This window comes from Mizuhopecten yessoensis, unplaced genomic scaffold, assembly GCF_002113885.1.
Source record: "Mizuhopecten yessoensis strain PY_sf001 unplaced genomic scaffold, ASM211388v2 scaffold9399, whole genome shotgun sequence".
Classification (NCBI taxonomy): domain Eukaryota; kingdom Metazoa; phylum Mollusca; class Bivalvia; order Pectinida; family Pectinidae; genus Mizuhopecten; species Mizuhopecten yessoensis.
Window position 1 is genome coordinate 34,756 of NW_018408028.1, and position 24,755 is coordinate 59,510.

The following is a 24,755-nucleotide window of genomic DNA, read 5'->3' on the forward strand; positions in this document are numbered from 1 at the left end:
TATTATATTCATGACGACAAATAGTAATGGTGTCGAACGTTTATAATTGGGAAAGGAATACATAGACTATTGTATTACGATAACATTTTCGATTTCCGACTTAATCTTTACGTCATTTCCGCCTGGGTGGTGTCCATCTTGGAAATGAGATCAAAACATCCTGATGGAAATGAAACAAAAGGAGATTTCAGCGTGTTATTTAGAACGATGAAGATAGATAGTTCATCGAATCAAGAAAGGAGAAGAGAATCTCCAGGATCGTTTTAATGTAAGTACTCTTAATATGGTGTTCGTATGAAAGCAACGTAAGATATGTCACCTATCAGACCATCTCAGTATGTGTGTATTGTGAAATTAGACTGACAGATCGCGGGTATTTGGTTGCTGCGTGACTATGCCGATTATTTCTAGCTTTGATATCTTGGAAAGTTATCTGTCACTGATAAGAACCCAAGCTTAATAAACAGCCTAAGGTTTAGAAAATCTTCATGGCTGACTGTTTGAAATTGATTTAGAGTACTGTAAACTTGTAATTTTTAGTTTTAAAAACTGTTCAATTGACAATTAAAGTATATTTAATGTACATTTTGTTGTATGTACTGATATGGATATAGAGGCTTGTAGCCTGAGTCCATAATGTATCATATATATATATATATATTAAATCTTGTATCTTAATATTTAGTACACCATACACAAATACACGGACTCATTTGAGGTTAATGTCCCTGTTTGAAGGGTCAAAAACGTCACACTTTACAAAACCAATGTGAAATGAAAAATCATGAGCTATTTTGATGGACTTTTGTCACAAATAAATCTTTCTGAATATATTTCAGTTGCCCGAGTTTCCTCTGGCCCTAACACCAGACTTAGACATTTTGACATATAGATGTCTGGTGTGGGGCCAGACTAGTGCACTCCTTTGTAAAGGAACTGGACTGGATCGATCGTCGGCAACCAGATAGCTCAATTGGTAGAGCATCCGTCTAGAGTTTGGTGGGCCCCAGGATCAAACCCCGGTCTGGCCTTGCTTTTTTCCTCTCCTTTAACATTTGGCGTCCAACAAAATATACCCACAGAAGGTGGTATAGAGTCTCATGTGTCCTCAGGGTCTAAGACTTTGTTAAAGGAGGGAGAAATGTAGCAGAACGGGACTGGGTCGATCATCGGCGACCAGCTGATAGCTCAATTGGTAGAGCATCCGTCTAGAGTTCGGTGGGTCCCAGTTTCGAACCCTGGTATGGCCGTGCATTTTTCCTCTACTGTTACAGCTAGCTTTATGAAAACGTTTGGGGACTTTTTTTTGGGGGGGGGGGGATATACAAAAAAGTGAGATTTAGTCAATTTTCATTTTTTTTTTGGTGTATGTGTGGCATTGTAGGATTAATAACAACAATAAAAAAAAATGAAAAGAAGCATTGCTAATCATAACTCTACAATTATTATATTTATCACAAAATATATAAAATACAATACACAAAGTGTTTTTTATTGAAATTGTACAAATCAAAGTGATTATATACATGCTGAAACCAAACACGACCCAAAGATTCATGCATAAAGAGTGGAAAATTGAGCTAAATATATACAATGACTTTATAATTAATTTATTTTACATTTTACAATCACTTTGATCCTGATTACATGATGACAGTTATCTCTTTTTACATACAACAAAAATGATGAAAATAAATCAAAGTTATGATATCAAAATTTTCAATTTATTGTTCTTGTATGGAACCAAATTACAATGTACTTTCAGTCATGTACACTTTGGACAACATTCCACAGCCCACTAGCGCACGGTATATTTACATGTCTGGTACATATGTGAACAGAGGCTATCGCATGGTATGCCGTTCTCACTTGCACTCACTAGTGTTCAGAATCGGTTGGAAATCCATGATCGATAATCAGTTGAAGGCAACTTACTAATTATCGATTATGTAATTGGTTGGAGCCTCTTTTTGGATACGCTTTGGCTTCTTGCAATTTGTGTCTTTGTACACCTTTTTATCATATTTAATCATGCTTGACTGGTTGATTGATGTATAAAACATCTGATCAATGATATTGATTTTACCCACAATAAAAAAAAACAAGCAACTATGTGTTTGTTTGAATTATTTAAGTAAAACTTTCTTTCAAATAAATAACATCCTATTTTCTCTCTTGATTAACCTTATACAGCAGTGGCAGGCGCAGCAAAGGATATCTTAGGTTGACTTGGGATGCTTTGTTTTGTAACTGGTGTACCGTCTTGTGTTTCCTGTAGAACAATTAAAAGGCAATATTATTGTTATGTATTTTATTACTATACCTTCGGACACATAGGAGTCTATTATGGGTTGATAGTTTCCCAATGCAAATGCACATAAAAAAAAAGTGAAAGTAAACCCGATGACAGATACCGAAATTTGTGAAAACGAAAGTGGAAATCCACGAATAGGTAATCTAAGAATTGGACAAGATAATTGACATTAATTTATTTCCATAATACCTACATCGCGAATTATGTGTTGTTTAATTTGACAATAAAGAACAATAAAAGCTGATATAAACAGAAAAGATTTGTAGTAGGCCTATAATATACGGACATTTGTAACAAACCCCTGTGGCCCACTCATGATCGCCGACATTCATCCGACCCCTGCATTGTTTTACATTTGCCGGTCCCCAGAAAGAAAACTTTGTTAAAAACATGTATATTCTATGAAGATATCCATATGATAACCATAAATCTTCAATTGATGACACAACAGCTTTATAAACATGTGTCTCGACCCGATGTTATTTTAACCCACCTTTGTTGGCGTAGTCGACCCTCATATATATGTTGCAAACAACCTTCTCAATGTCTAGGTTGCATTTAGTCGGGGGAGGGACTTCTTTTGACTTAAAAAATGAATTGAGTGTACATGTACCAAGTAATAAACCCCCCAAGGTATGGGTATATGTCTCGCTTCGACTCGGTTGAGTCTCCCGCCATTCTGTTACCATTTTTTTCTATTTTGAAAACCCGGATATACCATTCGGAACTCAGCATATATCCTAGGAGGAATCGGCACTAAGAAACTTGCCAATGCATAACGTAAAAAATATTAAAAGATTACAAACCTAATGGCATGAGGAATTTGAAAGTTTGAGGCTAGATGATCAGTCAGAATACAGTGATCACAAAGAAATAGTAAATGATGATCAACTTGTCGCTTAATATAAGACGTCCACTTAATTTCTTTTTGTTATAACTGTAGTAGGACTTGGCCAAAAACTACTGATCAGTTGGTTAGAGTGACCACATTGTGATCAAGGGTCACAGGGTCAAATCATGGTCTCGTCTGACCCCCCTTAAGCTTACATTTCAGTGTTGTATAATTTTGTTTGGTTGTTTCATCGTTATAATTATCATTTTTATAAAAGTTCCACACGTTACAGTTTTCTGTTCAGAAGTGAGCGATAAAACTTAAAGCTGTTGTCATGTCAATAAAAAGTTTCTAAGTCATAAATAAATCTAAATCCAATTTAAAAACAAAACCATGCTATATTTTCCCAATTCATAGAGGAACAGGCTGTTGTAAAATTTAGGTAAAAAATATACTTGGAATGGGCCACTATTTGGTTCCTGAGATCTTCAGGTGTAATACTGTGCTCAACCAATTGTACCATATTTATAGTAGAAACACTTTCAACGAAAAATCATATCTTCTTTTTGATGATAGTGTTTTCTCAAGGTTTAAAAAAATGGAGAGGGGGGCTTTAATAATTGCTCCAATTAGTAACATTATCATTTTGTAGTTGTTGCTATATTCAGTAAGATATGTCAATATTATCATATTTTGAAAAGTTTTAAAAGGGAAAATTTGGACCAAAGAATGGATAAATTTTGCAAAAATAGGGAAAATTTCAAGATTAGAATCCTGAAGGGAAAGTACCCATAAATGGCTGTAAAATGACTAGATTTATTGCAGTATAATTGTTTTCAGGAAGGAGACTGTGAAATTCCTGATTATATCTAGAAAATATCATGGAATTTAGTTGAGAGTAATGCATAAAACAGGTTGTAAAGATCTCCACTTGTATAAAAATTGTATAGGGAATTTAATGATAGAATTCCATCAAAACAAAATGTTATGTACATCATATTAGGCAACATTTTGGTTCTATACAACTATATAAATGGGGAATACAAGTAAAAAAAAACCTCTTTTAATTACCGGTATTAGCGCAGCAAGCTAGTGGAGCGTAATGAATTGCAGACAACCATATGCAATATATGTGTGTGTTTACAAGTGCAGATCTAGACAACACCTATCTGTGGGATCTGCTTTGGGAGGGTTTCAGCCATGTTGTGGAATAGCTTACCATCTGCTATGAGAAAGTCAAATACCCTGGCCAAATTCAGGAAGGACATCAAAACTCACCTGTTCTCGTCAGCATTTTAGGATCATTGCAAAGATGTCATGTAAATACCACCCTTTATTTATTCATTTATGTGCAGTCAGTGCACATTGGGATGATTATCTGCTTGCAAAATGTATAAAAGTGATTGTAAGCCTTTGTTTTTGTTTCACAATTAAAACTAATACTATTATCCATATGTTGTAAAGCGCTTTAGAGTCATTTTGTAATGTTGTATATTATTGTATATTATTATTATCTGTGTTTACACTCTTGACATGTACCAGTAGGTACCAGGTATGTTATCATCACCTGGTCAACATAATTAACTCATTCACCCCTGAAATTTCATAATGAACTATGCCAAACTTTGAATTGGAAGATTTTAAATGTGTCTTCAGGGGTGAATGAGTTAATTTACAGTCCTTAGGTGTACTGCCAATAAATATCTATGTATAAGGTGTATCTTCATCTGGTGTCCTGTCATGGACAGGTTGATTGGTAGCTGTTGTTAACAGCACAGTGTACATGTACATTGACACTGCTATAATTATCAATATTTGACATGATATATCAGATATACATTGTAAGTGTACACGTTATACATATATGCACAAGTAGATTATATCTATTATTATATGCATATATATATTTTCTCTCATGATCTACTTATCATGCTATTGTACCCTAAGACAGGAAAAGCACTTTTATCAAAACTTCAATTATAGAACCATGTGTAGTTTATTAATTTGTTACGCATGCAACTGCTTTGTGGTTGATGACTTGTAACAAAGTAAAGTTTGGTTGCTACTGTAAATAGCAGGGAATTCTTTACGTACAATAATTAAAACAGGCTCTGTGAGGGATTTCAGAGGGAAGCATATAGTAAGACCATGTAGTGTTGGTGAATGGTCACCATTTCCATAGTAAATTGACTTTGATTAATCCACAATTAGCATTTACCTGTAATTTTGTAATTTCATGATAATTCTAGAATGGCCATTTACCTGTAAGTGAAATTGGTGAGGATTGAATCCAAGAAAACTACTATTTTTATATGTGTTTCAGGATTCATCCCTCCAAAAACAATTGTACTTTCCAATGCGCAGTCTCAGCAACTTTAATCCAGTTTACACGTTTATCGATGGCCCACCTATTTGGCTGTAACATGTTAACTGGATCAAAGTTGCTGCGACTCCCATTGTGATGTTGTGTCTTCGTTGGAATTTTGATAACTCTTTAGTCTTATGGCAGGGCTAGTGAATTCCATTTGGGGTACGCTGAACTTCACTGAACATCCAGTAGCGGACGTTGGGTCTCATTCACCTATGTATTAGTTACTTCTGACAAATAAAGTTAGAACTATGTCATAGCCAGTGTTTTTAAAAATACAGAATTGAGTGATCCTTACTGGCATATATATATATATAATATAAAAAAATAAAGATAAGTTTTTTCGACTTTGCTAGCGCTTTCAGAAAAATTCTCCTCTTCAGAGGTTCACCAGGGGAACTGTTTATTCATGTTGACAGGACAACAACACAACACAGAAAGTAAGATATATATAAAATATATATATTATTATGTATGTCGAAAAATTAATTACGAATCAAAAGAGTGTTGTGCAGGAAATTAAAACAGTAAAATTGATTGGGAAACCCGAAACAGGTATGTTTATTTGTAATATACGCCTTCTTTTTTAAAGGACATATGTCATTGTGGGATACAAAACCAGGAATCAACCAGTCTTATACATCTGTATAAATACTTGTGGTACGATAGATCTAATAATAATGCTAGTTCTCGGCTGATTTATACATTATACTGTTGTCTACGTTAGAGAACTGCACATTTTGTATTACAGACAATTAAGTTCTTACAAACAAGTCAGTGTTTCAATTTATTGTGACTAGTTTCTAACATCCTGTAAAATGTTAGGTGTACAATGTATGTAGTCTAGCTGCAGACTTGTGTGTCATCATACCTATAACAGGGTTACGACCAGCCTTGTTTAATGTTAGGTCTCACGTTCCGTGTATTTATAGATTGCTATCTGCTGTTAGACCATGATCTAGCTACATAATAATGTTTCCTGTTTACTGTTTAATACCAACCCCCTAATTTGTAGTCTGCTCATGGTCAATTCTAAGTGTTTATATATAATTAATTGATAATTAAAAAATACTTAGATCTGCAAATGAAATTATTGTTTGGTTTCAGATTCAATACAATATCAATATACAACATTTATTGAAAATATTTTATAGTTTCTGAATATAATTAGTACATATGTTCTTCAGTGTCATTTAAAATTATGAATAAGCTGTGATCAATCAAATTGAAGGTAAATAAAAAAAATCTAACTACTTGTACAAGATGGTCCCTATACAATGTATATATATAGGTAACCACCATACCAAATCAAGGTAGGGAGATTGAAAAATGAAAAATATCATCATAGACTTTTATCATTTCTACTTCTAGTGTTTGGGATCCCTGGAGATGCAAAACCCTCAACACAGTTATAAGAAATATACAAGAGAAAAGAAATATACATATCGCAGAGAATTTTAATGTGTAAAAGTTTTGATTAAAAGTAAACAGATCCTCATTACCATTAGAATACTACAGTAGTATAGCTATAAAAGGGTATGTGAAAGATTCAGTATAATTATGTGTCCCTTTCGAATGAAGGGAGACCTATTGTATTAGTACTGGTTCTGGTTCTTCTTCTTCTTCTTCTAATCGCAACTTGTCCGGGCCATAACTTTTAAACTGTTAAAGATATCTTGATGAAACTTAAGGTATGCATGCATCACACACATAAGGTGTGCAGTGCACTGGAATTAGGTCACTGTGGCCTTTACCTCAGGGTCAAAGGTCAAATAAGTGCAACATTTTCAGTAAATTCTTGTCCGGCCCGTAATTTTAAATGGTTAAAGATATCTTGATCAAACTTAAAGTATACCTGCAACACCCACAGAAGGAGTGCAGTGCGCTGAAATTAGGTCTCGTGCTTCACTATATACAGAGTTAGGACCCTTTGTTTAATTATGATACTGAAGTTTGTCCGGAGCATAAGTTCCATGTTGTTTCACCTATGTTGACCAAATAACCATATTTATGTAGTTGGGAAGGTGGAATCTCTCACACTTAAATCAGGTTTAATGCACCACTTTATACAGAGTTATGGCCCTTTGTTTATTTTTAATACCAAAGTTTGTCCACGGCATAACTTCCATGTTATTTCACCTACGTTGATCAAACTTGCTATAGTTTTTAATGTATTTTGGGAAGTAGGAGTGTCGCATTCTAAATTCGGGTCTCGTGCCCCAATATATAAAGAGATATGTGGCCCTTTGTTAATTTTTTATACCAAAGTTTGTCTATTGGCTTATAGGGGAAACATACGTTTTTGTTCACAAAAACAAAATTCTGGTTACTTATCATATTAATTACCAGTTTTCAGCTCCTAATAATACAAGAACTAGTTCATGATAATTTTGTGGTAATTGATGTAATTTTCCCACATTCATGATTCATAGACGTTTGAGAGGTGGAGTGAGCGGACTTACTGTTAAATGCCTTGGTGATGATAAGCTTTAATTCAAGTACAGTATATATATATGTTGGCAGGAGGTATACTGTTCAACATCAGGTCTTAGTTGTATGTTTACACACTGTAGCAGATGATTTACAAGTTTGTATATATATATATTTAAAATCAGTTCATGTCTAATAATTTCAACTTTTATTTATTAGGTCACCTGAGCTTTAGCTCAAGTGACCTATTGCTATCCGTTTTCGTCCGTCGTCGTCCGTCGTCCGTCGTCCGTCGTCCGTCGTCCGTTAACATTTTACATTTCAAACTTAAAGTCAAGTTCTGCTGGGCCGATTGAACTGAAAGTTGGTAGGAATGATCGCCTCATGGTCCTGACAAAGTGTTGTTATTTTTCGGGTCGATCAGAAATCCAATATGGCCGCCACGGCCGCCATTTTGAAAACCTATTTCAAACTTAAAGTCAAGTTCTGCTGGACCGATTGAACTGAAAGTTGGTAGGAATGATCGCCTCATGGTCCTGACAAAGTGTTGTTATTTTTCGGGTCGATCAGAAATCCAATATGGCCGCCACGGCCGCCATTTTGAAAACCTATTTCAAACTTAAAGTCAAGTTCTGCTGGACCGATTGAACTGAAAGTTGGTAGGAATGATCGCCTCATGGTCCTGACAAAGTGTTGTTATTTTTCGGGTCAATCAGAAATACAATTTGGCTGCCATGGCCGCTATTTTGCTACTAAGTTCTAATAGGCCGATCTCACTTAAAATTGGTCTAGGAATGATCAGCTCATGGTCCTGACAAAGTTAAGTTAACATTATACTATTTTTTACTCAAATTGGTACATATTTCAACAACAAAAATAAATACTGTAGACTCAGGTGACCGTTTAGGCCCATGGGCCTCTTGTATATTATTTAGTTTCCTCGTTTTATATGTTATTTAGTTTCCTCGTTTTAACATTACGAGAGGAAGAGTATTTTTAGCACCAATGTTTTTCGTTTAAAGTGCCTTATGTACGGAAATGGTAGTTTTGTACATTTGTATTTTTTCCTGATCAGAATTTATGAAATCCTATGTGTTACCTATCCATCTTAGAAGGTTTAATTCCTTAAGGCTCATAACTATTCCTTAAGGCTCATAACTATTCCTTAAGGCTCATAACTAGTATAATTTTATAGGCCTCTTCAAAGTTTTGTCTGAAATTTACATATGATTAACAAATATTGATTGGTAAATCCACTTTTCTTTTGAAAAACTGCTGTGAGGATTTAAAGCCCTCATTATACTCTTATATTCAAGTACATTTTAAAGACATTTACTACCTATAGCTAAGTCGTGATGTGCATGTAGGTGTTAATATATTTTTGGAAGTGATATTTTTACCACTGGTGTGTGCCCACGTTTACACAGTGGCTGCAGACAGCTGTGATGAAGGCACTTGTTTGGTAGCCACACCAATGAGGTGCTCAGCCGTTATCATTGGTTATCTCACTATCATTGTTTTCAACAGAGTAAGCCTGAATGGCGTGCGTAATTCCGGTGCACACCACTATTTCCTAATCGTTTGGCCTGTGTACATATAAGTAGGTTTACAAGGAAGTACTATACATGAAGAGGCTATACATTTATTTATAGAAAAAGTGAATGATTAATTTCCATGTGATTTTCCTCAAAATTTACAGAATTTTTATATACACTTACATACCAATGTCCATAACGATTCATTGTATATACAGACCTGTGACATACATGTAAGTAAAAGTTTCATATACTAACAACAGTAAGGTTTCCATAGCAAAGGAATACTAACTATCGACATACATGTAATTATAAGTAGCAGTTTTGTATAAATTGACTATATGAAATATATGAATTGTAAAATTATATATAAGTACAGATTTGTATGAATTAACAATATAAAAAAATGTGTTGACACATTTTGTACTGATCATTGACATTGTAATTTTATATAAGTACAGCTTTGTATAAATTGACAATATAAAATAATGTTGTGATAATTCATACTGACCACTGACACACATGTAATTATAAGTTCAGCTTTTTGTAATTTGACAACATAAAGATTTATAAACTGACAGTATAAGGGAATGTTAATGATACATTTGATCCTTTTAAAAATACCGTTATCCTTTTTGTCACCGAAAAAAAAAATGTAATTTGAGAAATAATATTTGTATAACTAACTAAATTACACGTGTTAAAAGGAATATTGGAAATCACAGGTATTACCAGTACAGCAAGTTGTAAAAGAGGACATGAATTATACAATATCTCAAGTTAATTATTCACTGAATCATGATCAATCGTATTAAGCTCCTCCCATCGCACCTAAGCCTTGCCCCGTTTCAAACCAAAACAATATGGCGTCAAGCTCGCCTCTTAGCGAAATCCCGCTGATAAGGCTAGAAGGCCAGAACAGAAACGACTGATGAAATGTATTTGTTGAATGAATCAAAAAGTAAAAAGTACACATTCCTTGTTCTTACCTCCATTTATTACTGAAACGTTCGTTCCATCCGTGTGAAGGCATCTAGTTAGATTCGAAATCAAATGAAAAATTTCATATGTGATCTATACAAATAATCGCCGATTTTGTCGATAAGCACAGATCGGTATGCATACTGACATGGAAATGTAAGAACTTGGTCAATATCAATCCAAATATTCCGCCTCGTCAACATACAGATTGAGCGCTCGCCAGTATGGGTGGGGCCAAATGACCGACTTTCGAAAGCTTCTTTCCTATTGGTCAGTCCGCAGCAGATTGACACGTCATCAAATCAGGTCACAGAGTACTTAACTACGTACTTTTGTACTAGGAAATACAATGTTTCTAAACATATTAGCGTAGTATATTTGTTAAGGTATGTTAGAATGGGGATAGTACGTTGTTTTTCGTGTCTATACTGGCGATTAGAACATGAAAATTGGTTTAAACTCTCGGCCTAATGGTCTCAAGTTCAAACCCAAATTTCATGTTCTAATCGCCAGTATAGCCACTCAAAACAGCGTACTATTCCCTAACTATATCGTTAATTATACACTATATCGTTAATTATACACTATATCATTAATTATACACTATATTGTTAATTATACACTATTATATCGTTAATTATACACTATTATATCGTTAATTATACACTACACTTTGTATATCGTTAAGTATTCAATATCTAGTTAACACTTGGTCTATCGTTAAGTATTCAATATCTAGTTAATTATACACTAACACTTTGTCTATCGTTAAGTATTCAATATCTAGTTAATTATACACTACACTTTGTCTATCGTTAAGTATTCAATATCTAGTTAATTATATGATATCTCATTAATTAAACACTGTATCGTTAATAATACTATATCGTTAATCATACACTATATCGTTAGTTATATTGTATCTCATTAATTATGCAAACCACATACAGACAGATAAATACCAAGAAACACCATATATATCATGTATAGGCAGCTAGATTCTGGTAGAATGCCATCAAGGGAAGGTATATAATATACAGCTTTATTAATATACCTAGATAGACTGTATGTATGCGTACAAGTATACACAGATGTTTATTTATGCAGGCCCGAATGTGTTACTTGATGTGCTAATTGACATTGACACTTTTATAGCTGCCATGCTTTATAGAACCTACCAATATGACCACAATAATCACTACATTAAGATGTATATATATATAGGTCAGTGTTGATGACACCTGAATACAATTTATCAGTTTAGTTAGAGTCTGGTCACAGGTTTAGGATTGATTAGTTATAAGACCATGTAGTGTCGGTGAATGGTCACCATTTCCATAGTAAATTGACTTTGATGCATCCACAAAAACTAGCATTTACCTGCAAATTTTTTTTTGCTAATTCCAGTAAGGCCATTTACTTGTAAGTGAAATTGGTGAGGATTGAATAAAAAAAAACTATTATTTACTTGAAGAAATTTAAAATTGACCTGCATAATTCCAGGAAACCATCTGCCTGTATAAAATTTGACCTGGATATTTCTAGGATATAATTTAACTACGAAAGTAAATAGAACGACCGGTAAATATATAAGGGGCGTGTCATGAAGAAGATGGAGTTCTGAATGCTGAGATATGTAATTTAAAAGTTCAAATACTGAACACAGTTTTCTTCACTTTCACAGCTGATCATTTCAAAGTGTCCTCTTGTTAAATGCATGTTTCAAGATTCTGTTGCATTATCAAGAAGTTCAAATGTAAATGAACACTAGACAACTATTATCTTTATTTTTACAAACCCATCGAAATACAAAGTTCAAAGTTTAAATTGAACATCAAAATAAACCAAACCAGTATACCATGCACAGCTATAAACCAAAATAAACCAAACTAGTATACCATGCACAGCTATAAACCAAACCAGTATACCATGCACAGCTATAAAGCAGTACTTTGCAGCTGCCGTGATATAAACACTCGATGCATGTTGATTACACAATCAGTAGGACACATTACAGGTATCACTGGGTTGTGTTATATCTACAGGTATCACTGGGTTGTGTTATATCTACAGGTATCACTGGGTTGTGTTATATCTACAGGTATCACTGGGTTGTGTTATATCTACAGGAACTATATGTGCCTATACTTGCAGTACTGATACAGGTATTTCACTGTGTTTGGGTGAACACTTATTAGCATATCAACCTATATCTATATGTGTGTATACACATTTATGGTTTGGTTTTGTGTGTTTCAGATCTGTACTAGAAAAAGACCAACCATTCCAAGATGAAGAAAAGAGATTCTGAGGTGGTGTCTGTTTCTTCGGCGAACTCCAAAGGATCTGAACGACGAAAGACCGGTACAAGATTTTCGCTGCGAAGAATTTTCTACCCAACTGGAAGCAGGCGTTCCAGATCCAGAGTGAGTCTTGATTCGGATTCCGGTCGATCTGAGATGAGTCTGAGCGTACCATCGGACAGGGATAGCGTCACGCAACATTCCATCACATCCAGTGCACAGCCCCAGGCGGTCAGTTGTAAGGTTGCATCCACTGGCGGATCAGTCAGGGAGTGTCCTCTCTGTCTTACGGAGCGACAAGTGGACGATTTCCCAGAAATCATGACTTGTCACCACAGGTACTTATAAATTTTGAGTTCAGATTTTAACTGCTTATAACAATGAGTTGATTTAGTATTTAGGCTTGCAACTTATCATTCTGTGTGTGAGTAAATAAAAAGACCTGTTTGTGGACAATAGATTATCAGGAATGCTTCTATACTGTGTGGATTTCAAAGAAACTTTGTATACTTTATTAGTAAACAGGGAAAATCCTTGATGCTGAAAGCAAGGGACCATTTCCAGCAATTTTATTAAAAATAAAAATAAAATAGATAATTTTATGCTAAATTAGAAGAAAACTGAAATTAGGATTGACCAATTTTAATTTTGTAAAACCTAAGGCCCTATGTTTCCCTAAGATTATCCCTAAGTACGCAGGCAGTTGTCAACTAGTATGTAATTCATGTTTTATAGTAAATAGTTTGAGTAAGTGTAGCACAACAACCAAACATTTAACTCTTAGGAGGTGTCAATAGGTAAAGATGACAACATCGTGCTGGGTTTACTGGATTTAAACAAAATTACGTTAACTAGTTTTGACGCATTAGATGTGTCTTTATTTAAAACTAGCCCGACGTTGTCATGGTGATCTTTAACCTATTGATAACTCTACTACTACAGCCTGACTCGTGTATTCCTTGTGGAATCTGTCTGCTGGGTAACACAGAACGCTATCCCTGTATCTTAGGAGGTGTGGTTGTTAGCCTGCAGCTTAGAGTTCTGGTTGGCTTTTAATATGTCCTGTCTTCAAAATCACTATTGAGGAACAAGTATATTTATGTCCTTAACAATTTGACGTTGCCCTTCCAGGTCATGCATCCTTTGTCTTCAGACGTACCTGAAGATTGAGATCACAGAGAGTCGTATAAACATATCATGTCCCGAGTGTCCGGAAAAATTCCATCCCAATGACATTCGACTGATTCTTCAGAATGACTCACTCATGGGTAAATATGAGGACTTCATGGTCCGTCGAGTGCTTGTATCCGACCCTGATACTAGATGGTGTCCAGCTCCCGACTGCGGGTGAGTTAAACTTTATTCACAATTTTAAGTTTTGATAATTTTCTTGCTTCCCTTTGTTATGGTATCAGATTTTGATGATAATATTGATAGCAAAAATTGGGGTTAACTTATTCACCCCTTGAAATTTCATAATGAACTATTCCAACCTTTGAATTGGAAGAGTTCACATGTGTCTTAAGGGGGGTGAATGGTTTAAGATTTTTTTTAAAGGAAAATGTTGGATATTAGAAAGACATACTGTGTGTTTATTATAAGAGACAAACTATTTTGTACAATTTCCCTTTCCTGTATTGGTACATGATTGTAATAAAATCCCTCTTAAAATCTAACAAAATCAACAGGATTGACAGCTTTAGGAATGACCTCCCCTTGGACATTGATACTTATATGTTCAGAGATACAGAATCTGAATTCTCATTTGGTTTCCCCAACATATTGTTGTTTGCATTGGGAGCAGGTGATCAAGCATACAAGGTTCTTGGTGGTGCAGTTGTCTCGAGGTCTGCATATGTAAGATAGTTTATAGTGTATGTACTAGAATGAACGGTTTTGTTTCAGATAAGCGTGTAATAAAGCCCCTGTTATAATCTAACAAAATCACCAAGATTGATGGTTTGTTTCAGATATGTGTGTAGTAAAGCCCCTGTTATAATCTAACAAAATCACCAAGATTGATGGTTTGTTTCAGATATGCGTGTAATAAAGCCCCTGTTATAATCTAACAAAATCACCAAGATTGATGGTTTGTTTCAGATATGTGTGTAATAAAGCCCCTGTTATAATCTAACAAAATCACCAAGATTGATGGTTTGTTTCAGATATGCTGTGATAGCGACAGGTTGTGCTGGCTGCCCCAAGCTGAGGTGTGAGCGCCCAGGCTGTGACACTCATTTCTGTTACCACTGTAAACAACACTGGCACCCCAACAAAACCTGTGATGCTGCGCGCGCTGAACGATCCCCTAACTTGCGATCAGCCTCACTCAGCTACAGTCATGATAATGATTCTCAGAGTAAGAATTTTAATCATTTCTTGTTTACAGTCGAGAGAATAATTCTCTTAATAAAGATCACTTGTTTTATAACACTGATGGACATGTTTTCTTGCACAAGTTCTATTTGGTTAACCCTTTCACCACTGTAGATCTAGACCATCATGGACTCAACCAGATCAATGCATGGTAGAGTTTACTAAAGTAACATAGGGGTGTAAGGGTTAATTGCCTTAACAAACAAGGTTTCGAGTTTCTCCATTAGAATACTTTGGTGTTGTGCCATTGTGACAGAATGACTATTGTGTGGCATTGTCTGTAAACATTGTCATCATCACGTTAAGATGTTAAGTCGGTTTATACTTTAACTCTTTACTGAAGTGTTAGGATTGGTTAGTGTTCAATGAATTTGTTTAATTTTTACACGTTTATTGATATGCAACTGCATTACAGTATACAATTTATAGCACTTAATACTACACCGAACAATTACATCATGTTCGAAGAATTAAATTTTCTTTATCTGTGTGAAAACTTCGGTTAATTCTCTATGAGTAGGTCGGGGTACAGAGAAACAGTCGTCAACAACCTATTTTGTTAATTCAACTTAAATTTAAAAATAAATAAAAATAAAAATATAAATGAGATGTACATGTTAAGACAGCTATGATGTACGTAAAATGTATTTAAGTNAAAAAAATGAAAAAATGAAAAAAAAATGAAATGTACATGTTAAGACAGCTATGATGTACGTGAAATGTATTTAAGTTGGGAGAGGGCTTAATGAAGTTGTAAGAACTTGTGCCCAATCCTCTTTGTCATTTTCAAGGCAATAAAGTTATGTTTAAACCAAAGGTTGGAATAGTTCATCATGAAATCTCAGGGGTGAATGAGTTAAGTTGAAGATGCCATTGCCTTTCTTATGCTTCATTTGTGGTACTCATGTATTATTAATGAGTGGTTTTTCCTGCAGAAGACGATATAAAGCCATGTCCGAGATGTGGTGCCTTCATTATGAAGATGAATGACGGATCGTGTAACCACATGGCCTGTCCCGTCTGTGGTGCTGAGTTCTGTTGGCTATGTATGAAGGAAATCTCTGATCTACATTATCTAAGGTTGGTATACTGTTAAAGGGAAAAGTTCCACCTTTTGACTTGTCAGTCTATTAGTGATAGATTACAACAGCAATAATGTTGCTGCAGTGTTGTGTTTGTTGACATAGATTAACACATGATTTGTGGAACATATTAAAAGTGTAAAAATGTTCACCCTTAGGGAAAATATCTGTTTTGACTATGTTCTCTACATTAAGTACCCACTCTAATCTTTTTTCACTTATTTTAATCAAGCACTGTTAAATTCTCAACACTAGTTAAACACTTCAGCTGTATAGCCTTTATAATAATATTTTCAAAAAATATAAAAGTTGTGCCTACGAAAAAAATTAGATGTTACAGTAATATTTGTAGTTCTATTATTTCACATATGATTGTAAATGCTTTCTGTGGCAATGTCATGTTTTGGTGTACTCCAACAATGTTAGAGGTTTTACACGGCAAAAAACTTTTAACAGGCGCCGCGTAGTCGGCAAAATCATATCCGATAGAAAAAAGGCCGGCCAGCGGCCTCTCATGTTATGGGAGTAGTTTTGGTGATGATTTACAATAGTGTGTAAGATGCATATATTTGTTCAGAATTTTTATTACAGTCTGAATGTATTATATTATATTACCCTGTAATCAAATCAGACAATGATTGAATATTGAATAGATAAAACAGACTTATTTCACAAATTGAAATGGAGTTGTCTCCCCTACATTAACAATTTGGATTGCTTTAACAGACTTAATGTGATGTCCAATGCCATCGACATATATATGAAGTCAATAGAATTTGTTGAAATTAAATTGACATTGATCGAAACATTTTAATTTATTTTTTATTTTGCAATTAGATCAATAATTTTAATCGGTTAATATCATAGTCCCTCAGAGGCCCCATCATCTGTAGTAAGCTGCTGTTAGAACGTGGAACCTGTAAAAAAAAGTACAAATGTTGTTGAAGCTGTATGACAACTACCAGACACCTGTTCCTTATATGAGTGATTGAGTGATGTTTTCATTCTGATTCGTTTTACCCAGTCCGTCAGGCTGTACATTCTGGGGTAAAAAGCCTTGGAGCCGGAAGAAGAAAATTCTGTGGCAGTTGGGAACGCTAGTAGGGGCTCCCGTGGGAATAACACTGATAGCAGGGATAGCAGTCCCCGCCATGGTCATTGGACTGCCAGTCTGGGTCGGCAGGAAGGTGAGAATACACTTGAGTAGGGAACTACCCACAAATATTTTTGTCAAAGAAAAAGGTCAGAAAACTGACAGATATCTTCAGGAAAAAATGGTCTCATTGATATGTTACAAACACAGAAAATCAAGGAACAAATCATCAAAATAACCAGGAAAAGTTCAGTGGCTTTGTGACTCGCCAAAAAATTTGCTGGTGATTATGTCATTAATTGAGTATAGTGTTGAGTGAATTTTGTTGAAAACACCAACTTCCTCCCAATACTGACATAATATTGACATTGAAAATACAATTGATTAATTATGTTTTAATAAACAACTGCTTCTCTTGTGTGGTTACAGCTCCATTCAAAGTATGAGCACAGCTCCCGTCACAAGCGTAATCTGGCGATAACGGGCGGTGTAACAGCCTCCATACTGGTGTCGCCTGTCATAGCTGGACTGGCTGTTGGTATGTTACATTTCCTACTGGATATTCTTTCTGTTGGATCAAATTTTGTAAAAGATTTGTCTATCAGTCAGATGAGGACTTAAGTATGATTTGTTCAAATTTTAAATTTAGGAACCTACATCTGATGTTTCATATTATTTTACATCTCCAATACCATATCTATCCTGCAGAAAATACCTTGCAAGGATTTTATTATCAATGTTTGTGCATTACTGTCTGGTCTCATTTCAATGTCTTTACTCTCAGGATTTAAACAATTTTGGTCACAGTTAACCTATTCACCCCTAAAATCACATTTGAACCTTACCAAATCAAAGACTGGGCAAGTCCAGTTTATAAATGCAGGGATGAATGAGTAAAATCTGTATTCAGTGACCACCATAGAAAGGTCCCCAAAGTAATCTCTTTATGCATGAAGTCCTTTTAGTACAGGTTCAGTTAACAAACGTTAACTGCATTGAGGAGTTTTAGGAGCTGTCGTGTAGGTTTGCTTGTCCTTTATCTTTTGTATTCAAAATCATTCAGCAAACTTGAATTAAAAAAAGTACCTGTTTCAAATACAGAAAACTTGAATTAAAAAAGTAGTTGCGTTAATGCATTAACTCATTTACCCCTACTTATCTAAACTGGACCCTGCCCACTCTTTGATTTGATAAGTGTGACTTCAGGGATTAAAAAATGTAATTGTGTTATAATAGACTTTATTTAATTTCGATAACACATTGAGTCAAGGACTTATCTTACATGCGGTCGACATAAAATGTACAACAAAATATGTGTGTTAAATTACAATGTGTTGCAAATGTTTAAAAATATCGTAATGAACCAATAAAATGATAAACAGTATGTGGTCACTGACCTGTAACCTTTACCCCAGGTATTGGGGTGCCCATCCTACTGGCCTATGTGTACGGTGTCGTACCTATCTCGCTGTGTCGCAGTGGGGGCTGTGGGGTGACCACAACCAACAAAGGGGGTGTCCGTTTTGAATTTGATGAGAACGAAACTGTGGGTCAGCCTAGTGTTTATGCAGGTAAGTAATGTGTCTTGATTTAGACCATTTTGTTAAAAAAAATGAGTGTTTCATTTCTGCTGCATGAAAGTTGAACAGGTTCTCCAGGCTCCCCTATCTTACCCTTGAGGGTTGCCCTGTTCTCCAGGCTCCCCTATCTTACCCTTGAGGGTTGCCCTGTTTTGTAAATACTTAAGTTGTATGTCAATCAGTACAACAAATTGCGGCCTGAACAGATACTGAAGCAATTATCAATATCTGAGTGTTGATGACATGTAAGTAAGGCATGAAAGTTAGCTAATGGATTATTCAAATATCTATTATATGTATATAAAGGTAGTCTTTTTATATTGATCAAATTTTCAATATAGGGTATAATTTGGTGTTTGATTTTGATGCTGACACAAAACAACCAAATAAACCAGATTATTAATTAATTTCTCCGGTTTATGATGGGATGTCATTATCATACATTTGATTATTTCATTATACTCGATCTTGGTCCCATAATGGGTAGCTAAAATATGTCGTCTGTCTTTAAGGAACATACATGTTTCATTTCTGATCACAGGTGATAATCAGAGCGTGGGCACAGGCCACAATGTTGCCAACCCTAGTATAGCCCCTAGTATTGGTGAGGCGTCTGTGGGTATGACGGGCAGTCTGAGTGCCAGTGGCAGTCACATGGAGCGTGTCGGTGTGATCAGAGACGAGAGTGACAGGGACTCGGCCAGTAACCGCGCCCTCGCAGGCTCCAGTCTCAACGGGAGTCTTTGTGGCGGATCTTATGTCGTAGGATGCTTTCAAAACAAGTAAGTTTTCTGCACATTCATTGTACTTTTTTGTTGAAAGAATTAGTGGTGTTTACATTCAATAAAATTTCAAACAAGGTAATTAACTGTGATTCATTAAAATGTATGTAGTATTGAAAATTAATCTGATATTGAATAAAAAAAAGTTGTTTGTTAAATGATATGATCTGGTGTCCTGCAGGTTGGTAGGAGATTAAGTGGTAGGTTGATTAATTCCATGTCCTGATTGGAGTAAGGTTAAATAATTTAACATTATCCTATGCTCACGAGTACATTTAGATCTGAAAACTTTCTTGAATGTTTCAAAACGTTATTGTTTATCACTTGCTGTGTCTCCATAAATCAAGATTTGCAAAGCTTTTTCCAAAATGTTTCCAGAATGTTTTCAGTTCTGCGTACCTCTGGTTTATGTCAGGTTTGTTGGCAAAAATGTAAAAAGTTTTAATTCTTCACATCAGGAAATGATAAAACACTTTATGTTGAATACATGTATGATATGTGTTTTTGTATGTAAGTGACTCTATCTAACAGGTTAGAGGTCCAGGCCGATATGGTATCAATGAACAACACCCCATTGACCAAGAGGAGCAGCTTCAGTAGCGAGTCTGCCAACCTTAGTATCGGGGAGAAATCCACCACCATTTCATTCAGTGACGATGCCAGCACTAAGGCCCTGGCAGGCTCTATAACTGGATACAGGTACTGGACATTCTCTATCCTCCCCATATGTTACCTGGATACAGGTACTGGACATTCTCTATCCTCCCCATATGTTACCTGGATACAGGTACTGGACATTCTCTATCCTCCCCATATGTTACCTGGATACAGGTACTGGACATTCTCTATCCTCCCCATATGTTACCTGGATACAGGTACTGGACATTCTCTATCCTCCCCATATGTTACCTGGATACAGGTACTGGACATTCTCTATCCTCCCCATATGTTACCTGGATACAGGTACTGGACAGTCTCTAACCTCCCCATATGTTACCTGGTTACTGCTATAAGATGTTCTTTGCCCTCCCCATATGCTACCTGGATACAGGTACTGGACAGTCTCTAACCTCCCCATATGTTACCTGGTTACTGCTATAAGATGTTCTTTGCCCTCCCCATATGTTACCTGGTTACTGCTATAAGATGTTCTTTGCCCTCCCCATATGTTACCTGGTTACTGCTATAAGATGTTCTTTGCCCTCCCCATATGTTACCTGGTTACTGCTATAAGATGTTCTTTGCCCTCCCCATATGTTACCTGGTTACTGCTATAAGATGTTCTTTGCCCTCCCCATATGTTACCTGGTTACTGCTATAAGATGTTCTTTGCCCTCCCCATATGTTACCTGGTTACTGCTATAAGATGTTCTTTGCCCTCCCCATATGTTACCTGGTTACTGCTATAAGATGTTCTTTGCCCTCCCCATATATTACCTGGTTACTGCTATAAGATGTTCTTTGCCCTCCCCATATGTTACCTGGTTACTGCTATAAGGTGTTCTTTGCCCTCCTGATATATTACATAGATGTACCCTGTACCACTGTGATTGTAAGTTTTGTTTCTGGGGAAAACTGGAGGAGTAAAAATAATTGTGGGAAACTGCTAATTGTCAATAACAGCATTTTGGATGCAAATATAGCAAAAATAGAACCTCTGTAATATAAGGACTTTGCAATGTTTTTGTTACAAGTACAGGAATTAATTAGATCCAGCACACGCATTCATTATATAAAAATTCACAGAAAGGACATAAAAGGCAGAAAAGTAGTCTGATACACCATGACTAGACAACATGTTACATAATAGATATTTTGGTTAATGGGATATTTCTAATCAGTAGGTTTCTTGTCACTGCGGATAATTATCACATTACTAACTCTGCTTGTAAGTGTTTAACAAATGTATTTAATTTACTAATTGAACTGACTATATGTTACGTGAACAAAATATGTAAAAATGTAGCTGTTAGTAGGCTGTTTACCAGACAAAACAGCTGATTAAATTTCTGTATCGTCAACAACTGATAATGTCATTGACAGCAGATCAAGACAAATAGTTGAGTTTTAGTCCATTGTGCACAACATTTCACTTAAATGGCCTCTAGTCTATAGACTTACATTTGTGAAGATGAATATAGATATATATAGATTGATATAATGGTAGGTAAGTAATATAATGCAATATGTTATTTTGATGTTAGGTAGATTTTGATACTAGTAGTCTTCTCTATGTCCATTGTCTGTCTTAGATATACATACCATTTCACTGTATTTTGTTTGTTTGTAATATTGCTGATATGCCATTAAGAATTAACCACATATTATTTTTTAAATCTCTTTCAATGCAGGGACAAAGACAGTGTCTCTATAACTACAACATCACCGTATGAGGTCCAAGTTGACGTGGTGTCTCAATCCTCCAGGGGACGCAACAACAGTGGGGGCAGCACCAGTCTTAGTGCTTCAGAAAACAGGATCAGAAACACATCGGGTCAAAGTTCACCGACCTCGGGGTGTAGTACAAACATGTGTGCTGGGGGTGAGGAGACCAAAAACAATTCCTTCAAATGTCGCAAATGTAAACGATTTAACGGCAACCATTGTGACAAATCCACGGATCAATGTGGTGTACATTTTGCTGAGAAAGTCAGTCTTCAAAACTTCCAGACTGATGACATAGTGTCACCTACACTGAGTGAGGAATTTGTCAAGTATTATAGTAAGGATAGTACGAGGGACTTGGTCCGGACCAAATTATCGGATTCTTTTATCGAAAACTCCGCCCCTTTAGCAGACACGGCTAGTGAAGATACTCTGCCAGAGGTTGAAAGTGATCGACCTTCATCAGCGAAGAAATTGATCTCGGCTACAAACAGGAAGTCAATGTCGACATCTGCATTGATGAGTGAATGTTTGAGTGCCAGTGACGGGAGTCTTTGTAAAAGCCAAAGTCAAGAGGACTATATGTTTAACAAGGTGCCACGGATGGATGGAGCCCGTCTTAGACGACTCAGTTGTGAACTAGCACGTGAAAATGGACGCATCTCACCACCTTTAGATCTTAAGGATTGTAATTCTGAATCCGTTCCTTTAAAATAAATCACTATTTTAAAGGTGCGAGTTTGATTGTGAACATGCTTCATCCTTTCGTTTTTGAAGCGAAAAAAGTTCATGGTGAATTTGTCAAAATCTTAATGAAATTATGGCTTTGACAAGAGTAGATTACCTGACGGTACAACACTTATGTGGCGAGTGTTTTCGGCCTCAGCTTATTCAACCAGTCATGGGTTTATGTGACCTTTCAAGTTGAATTGTAAGTCATCATTGATTTATCTACGTTGTTCTGTCATTTAGTAAAATGCCACCCATACCTTATTAAGTGTCAAATGAAAATAATTCCAATTAAAGAATTTTCGAGAAACGTTTCGGAGTAGGCTGATGTAAATACATCCAGAAAAAATCACAGAGTTGACATATCATCTACAAGAAATGAAATGGATTATTTTGATGGTTTGTTGAAATAGGTGAAACATTTTTCCTCCTTTTTTTTCTCCTCGCTGAAATTTTGTAGTCAAGGAAGAGTCGAAGAATAACCTTTTTATCAGCAATGTACAGTGTTTTTGTTTTGTGTATTATGTTGAATATTTGCTTCATCAGATGAAGTGTACAGAATAGATATTTAATATATTTTCTGCCTGTTATGTGTTGTATAAATGAAATAGTTTGTGTGTCTCATGTAAAACATAATTTGTTCATTGATTTCTTTGATATCAATTCTTCTTAAAGCTTTTCTTCAGTTCAAGTTCCAATCAGGTTTAACAGCAATCTATCCAATCTTTGGTAATCTTGGTCCGTTCTTGTCTTCATATGGTAGTAGACCCTATTCCGTCTTTGCGTATTGCAGAGTTATCTTCTCTTGTGAGCAGGTATTGATTGTCACGTCATTGGTTTGTGTGAGAAAATTACATTGTTTTCTCAAAAATTGATGACGTTACTCTCACAAACAAATGACATAACAATCAATACCTGCTCTAAAGAGAAGATAAGTCTGCAATACGCAAAGACAGTATAGCTGTTTTGAGGACACTAAATGCTAAACAGATAATTCTTGGTCTTTCTACTCAAAATGTTAAAAAGTAATCACATGTCTTAGATAATTTAACAACTGTTATGATGTTCTTTTTTTATTACAGCCAACAGTTGTTACACCACGGAATTAGATTAGATTAGGTTATCTAAGTCCGTGGTTACACTAATTATTTTACATTAAATCTGTCACCTGATCATGTATCAGGTACATGTAAATGAGACAACCAAGGGTTGTTTAGCTTGTTTACTAAATCTATTGTCAGTAAACAGTTGTTTAATAGGGGCTTGGTACAATTTACAATTCTTAGTTATAGACTCTTTTCGTAAATCTTGTATGAAACAGAAAACTTATGTTTTTATATTTTAAATATCCCATATATAATTTAAACAAGTCCTACACATTTTTATTGTTATTCATCAAGTAAAAACTCACTGGTATCGTTTGTTTATTTCAATTTATATTTTAGAATTATGAATCAACCCTTCAACACTATAGACTATAATGGACTTGTCCAGATCAATGCATGGTAGAGTCTACTAAAGTTACATAGGGATGAAAGGGTTAATTGGAACCTAGCTAAAGCCAATATTTACTATACTTATATGGAGTTAGTACTGCTCTCAGTATTGTACTGATATATTGTATGGCCTTAACTCATTCACCCCTGTAGACACATTTGAACTCTTCCACTTCAAAGGTTGGAATAGCTCATTATGAAATTTCAGGGGTGTTTGAGTTAAAATTCTATTAAAGCTCTTGGTCAAACTTTTCCATTATTAAGCAATCAAACACAATATATTGTAGTCCCAAAATAGGAGCAGTTATTATCGGGACAACACTTTTGAAATTTGATATCCATATATACATGATTGAAAAATAATTTGTTTTGGCATTGCTCTGTGTGTGAGATTCCTTTGCGGGCTGTATATATATGTGAGGGAACATTTGGTCCATTAATGTTTGTTTACTACAGTGCAGTCCTCAGT

At 35.4% G+C, this 24,755-nt stretch overlaps 1 protein-coding gene across 1 annotated transcript; it reads left to right on the top strand.

Annotated features, from left to right (window-relative positions):
• Positions 1 to 119: 119 nt before the first annotated feature.
• On the top strand, positions 120 to 23,632 carry LOC110458009 (E3 ubiquitin-protein ligase RNF19A-like). The gene is made up of 11 exons (XM_021509534.1): positions 120 to 268; positions 12,720 to 13,101; positions 13,895 to 14,110; positions 14,929 to 15,122; positions 16,075 to 16,219; positions 17,246 to 17,408; positions 17,744 to 17,852; positions 18,730 to 18,885; positions 19,436 to 19,676; positions 20,208 to 20,375; positions 22,028 to 23,632. Exons 2-11 carry the CDS (start codon positions 12,752 to 12,754, stop codon positions 22,776 to 22,778), a joined length of 2,493 nt encoding a protein of 830 aa, XP_021365209.1. The 5' UTR covers positions 120 to 268; positions 12,720 to 12,751; the 3' UTR covers positions 22,779 to 23,632.
• Positions 23,633 to 24,755: the final 1,123 nt, after the last annotated feature.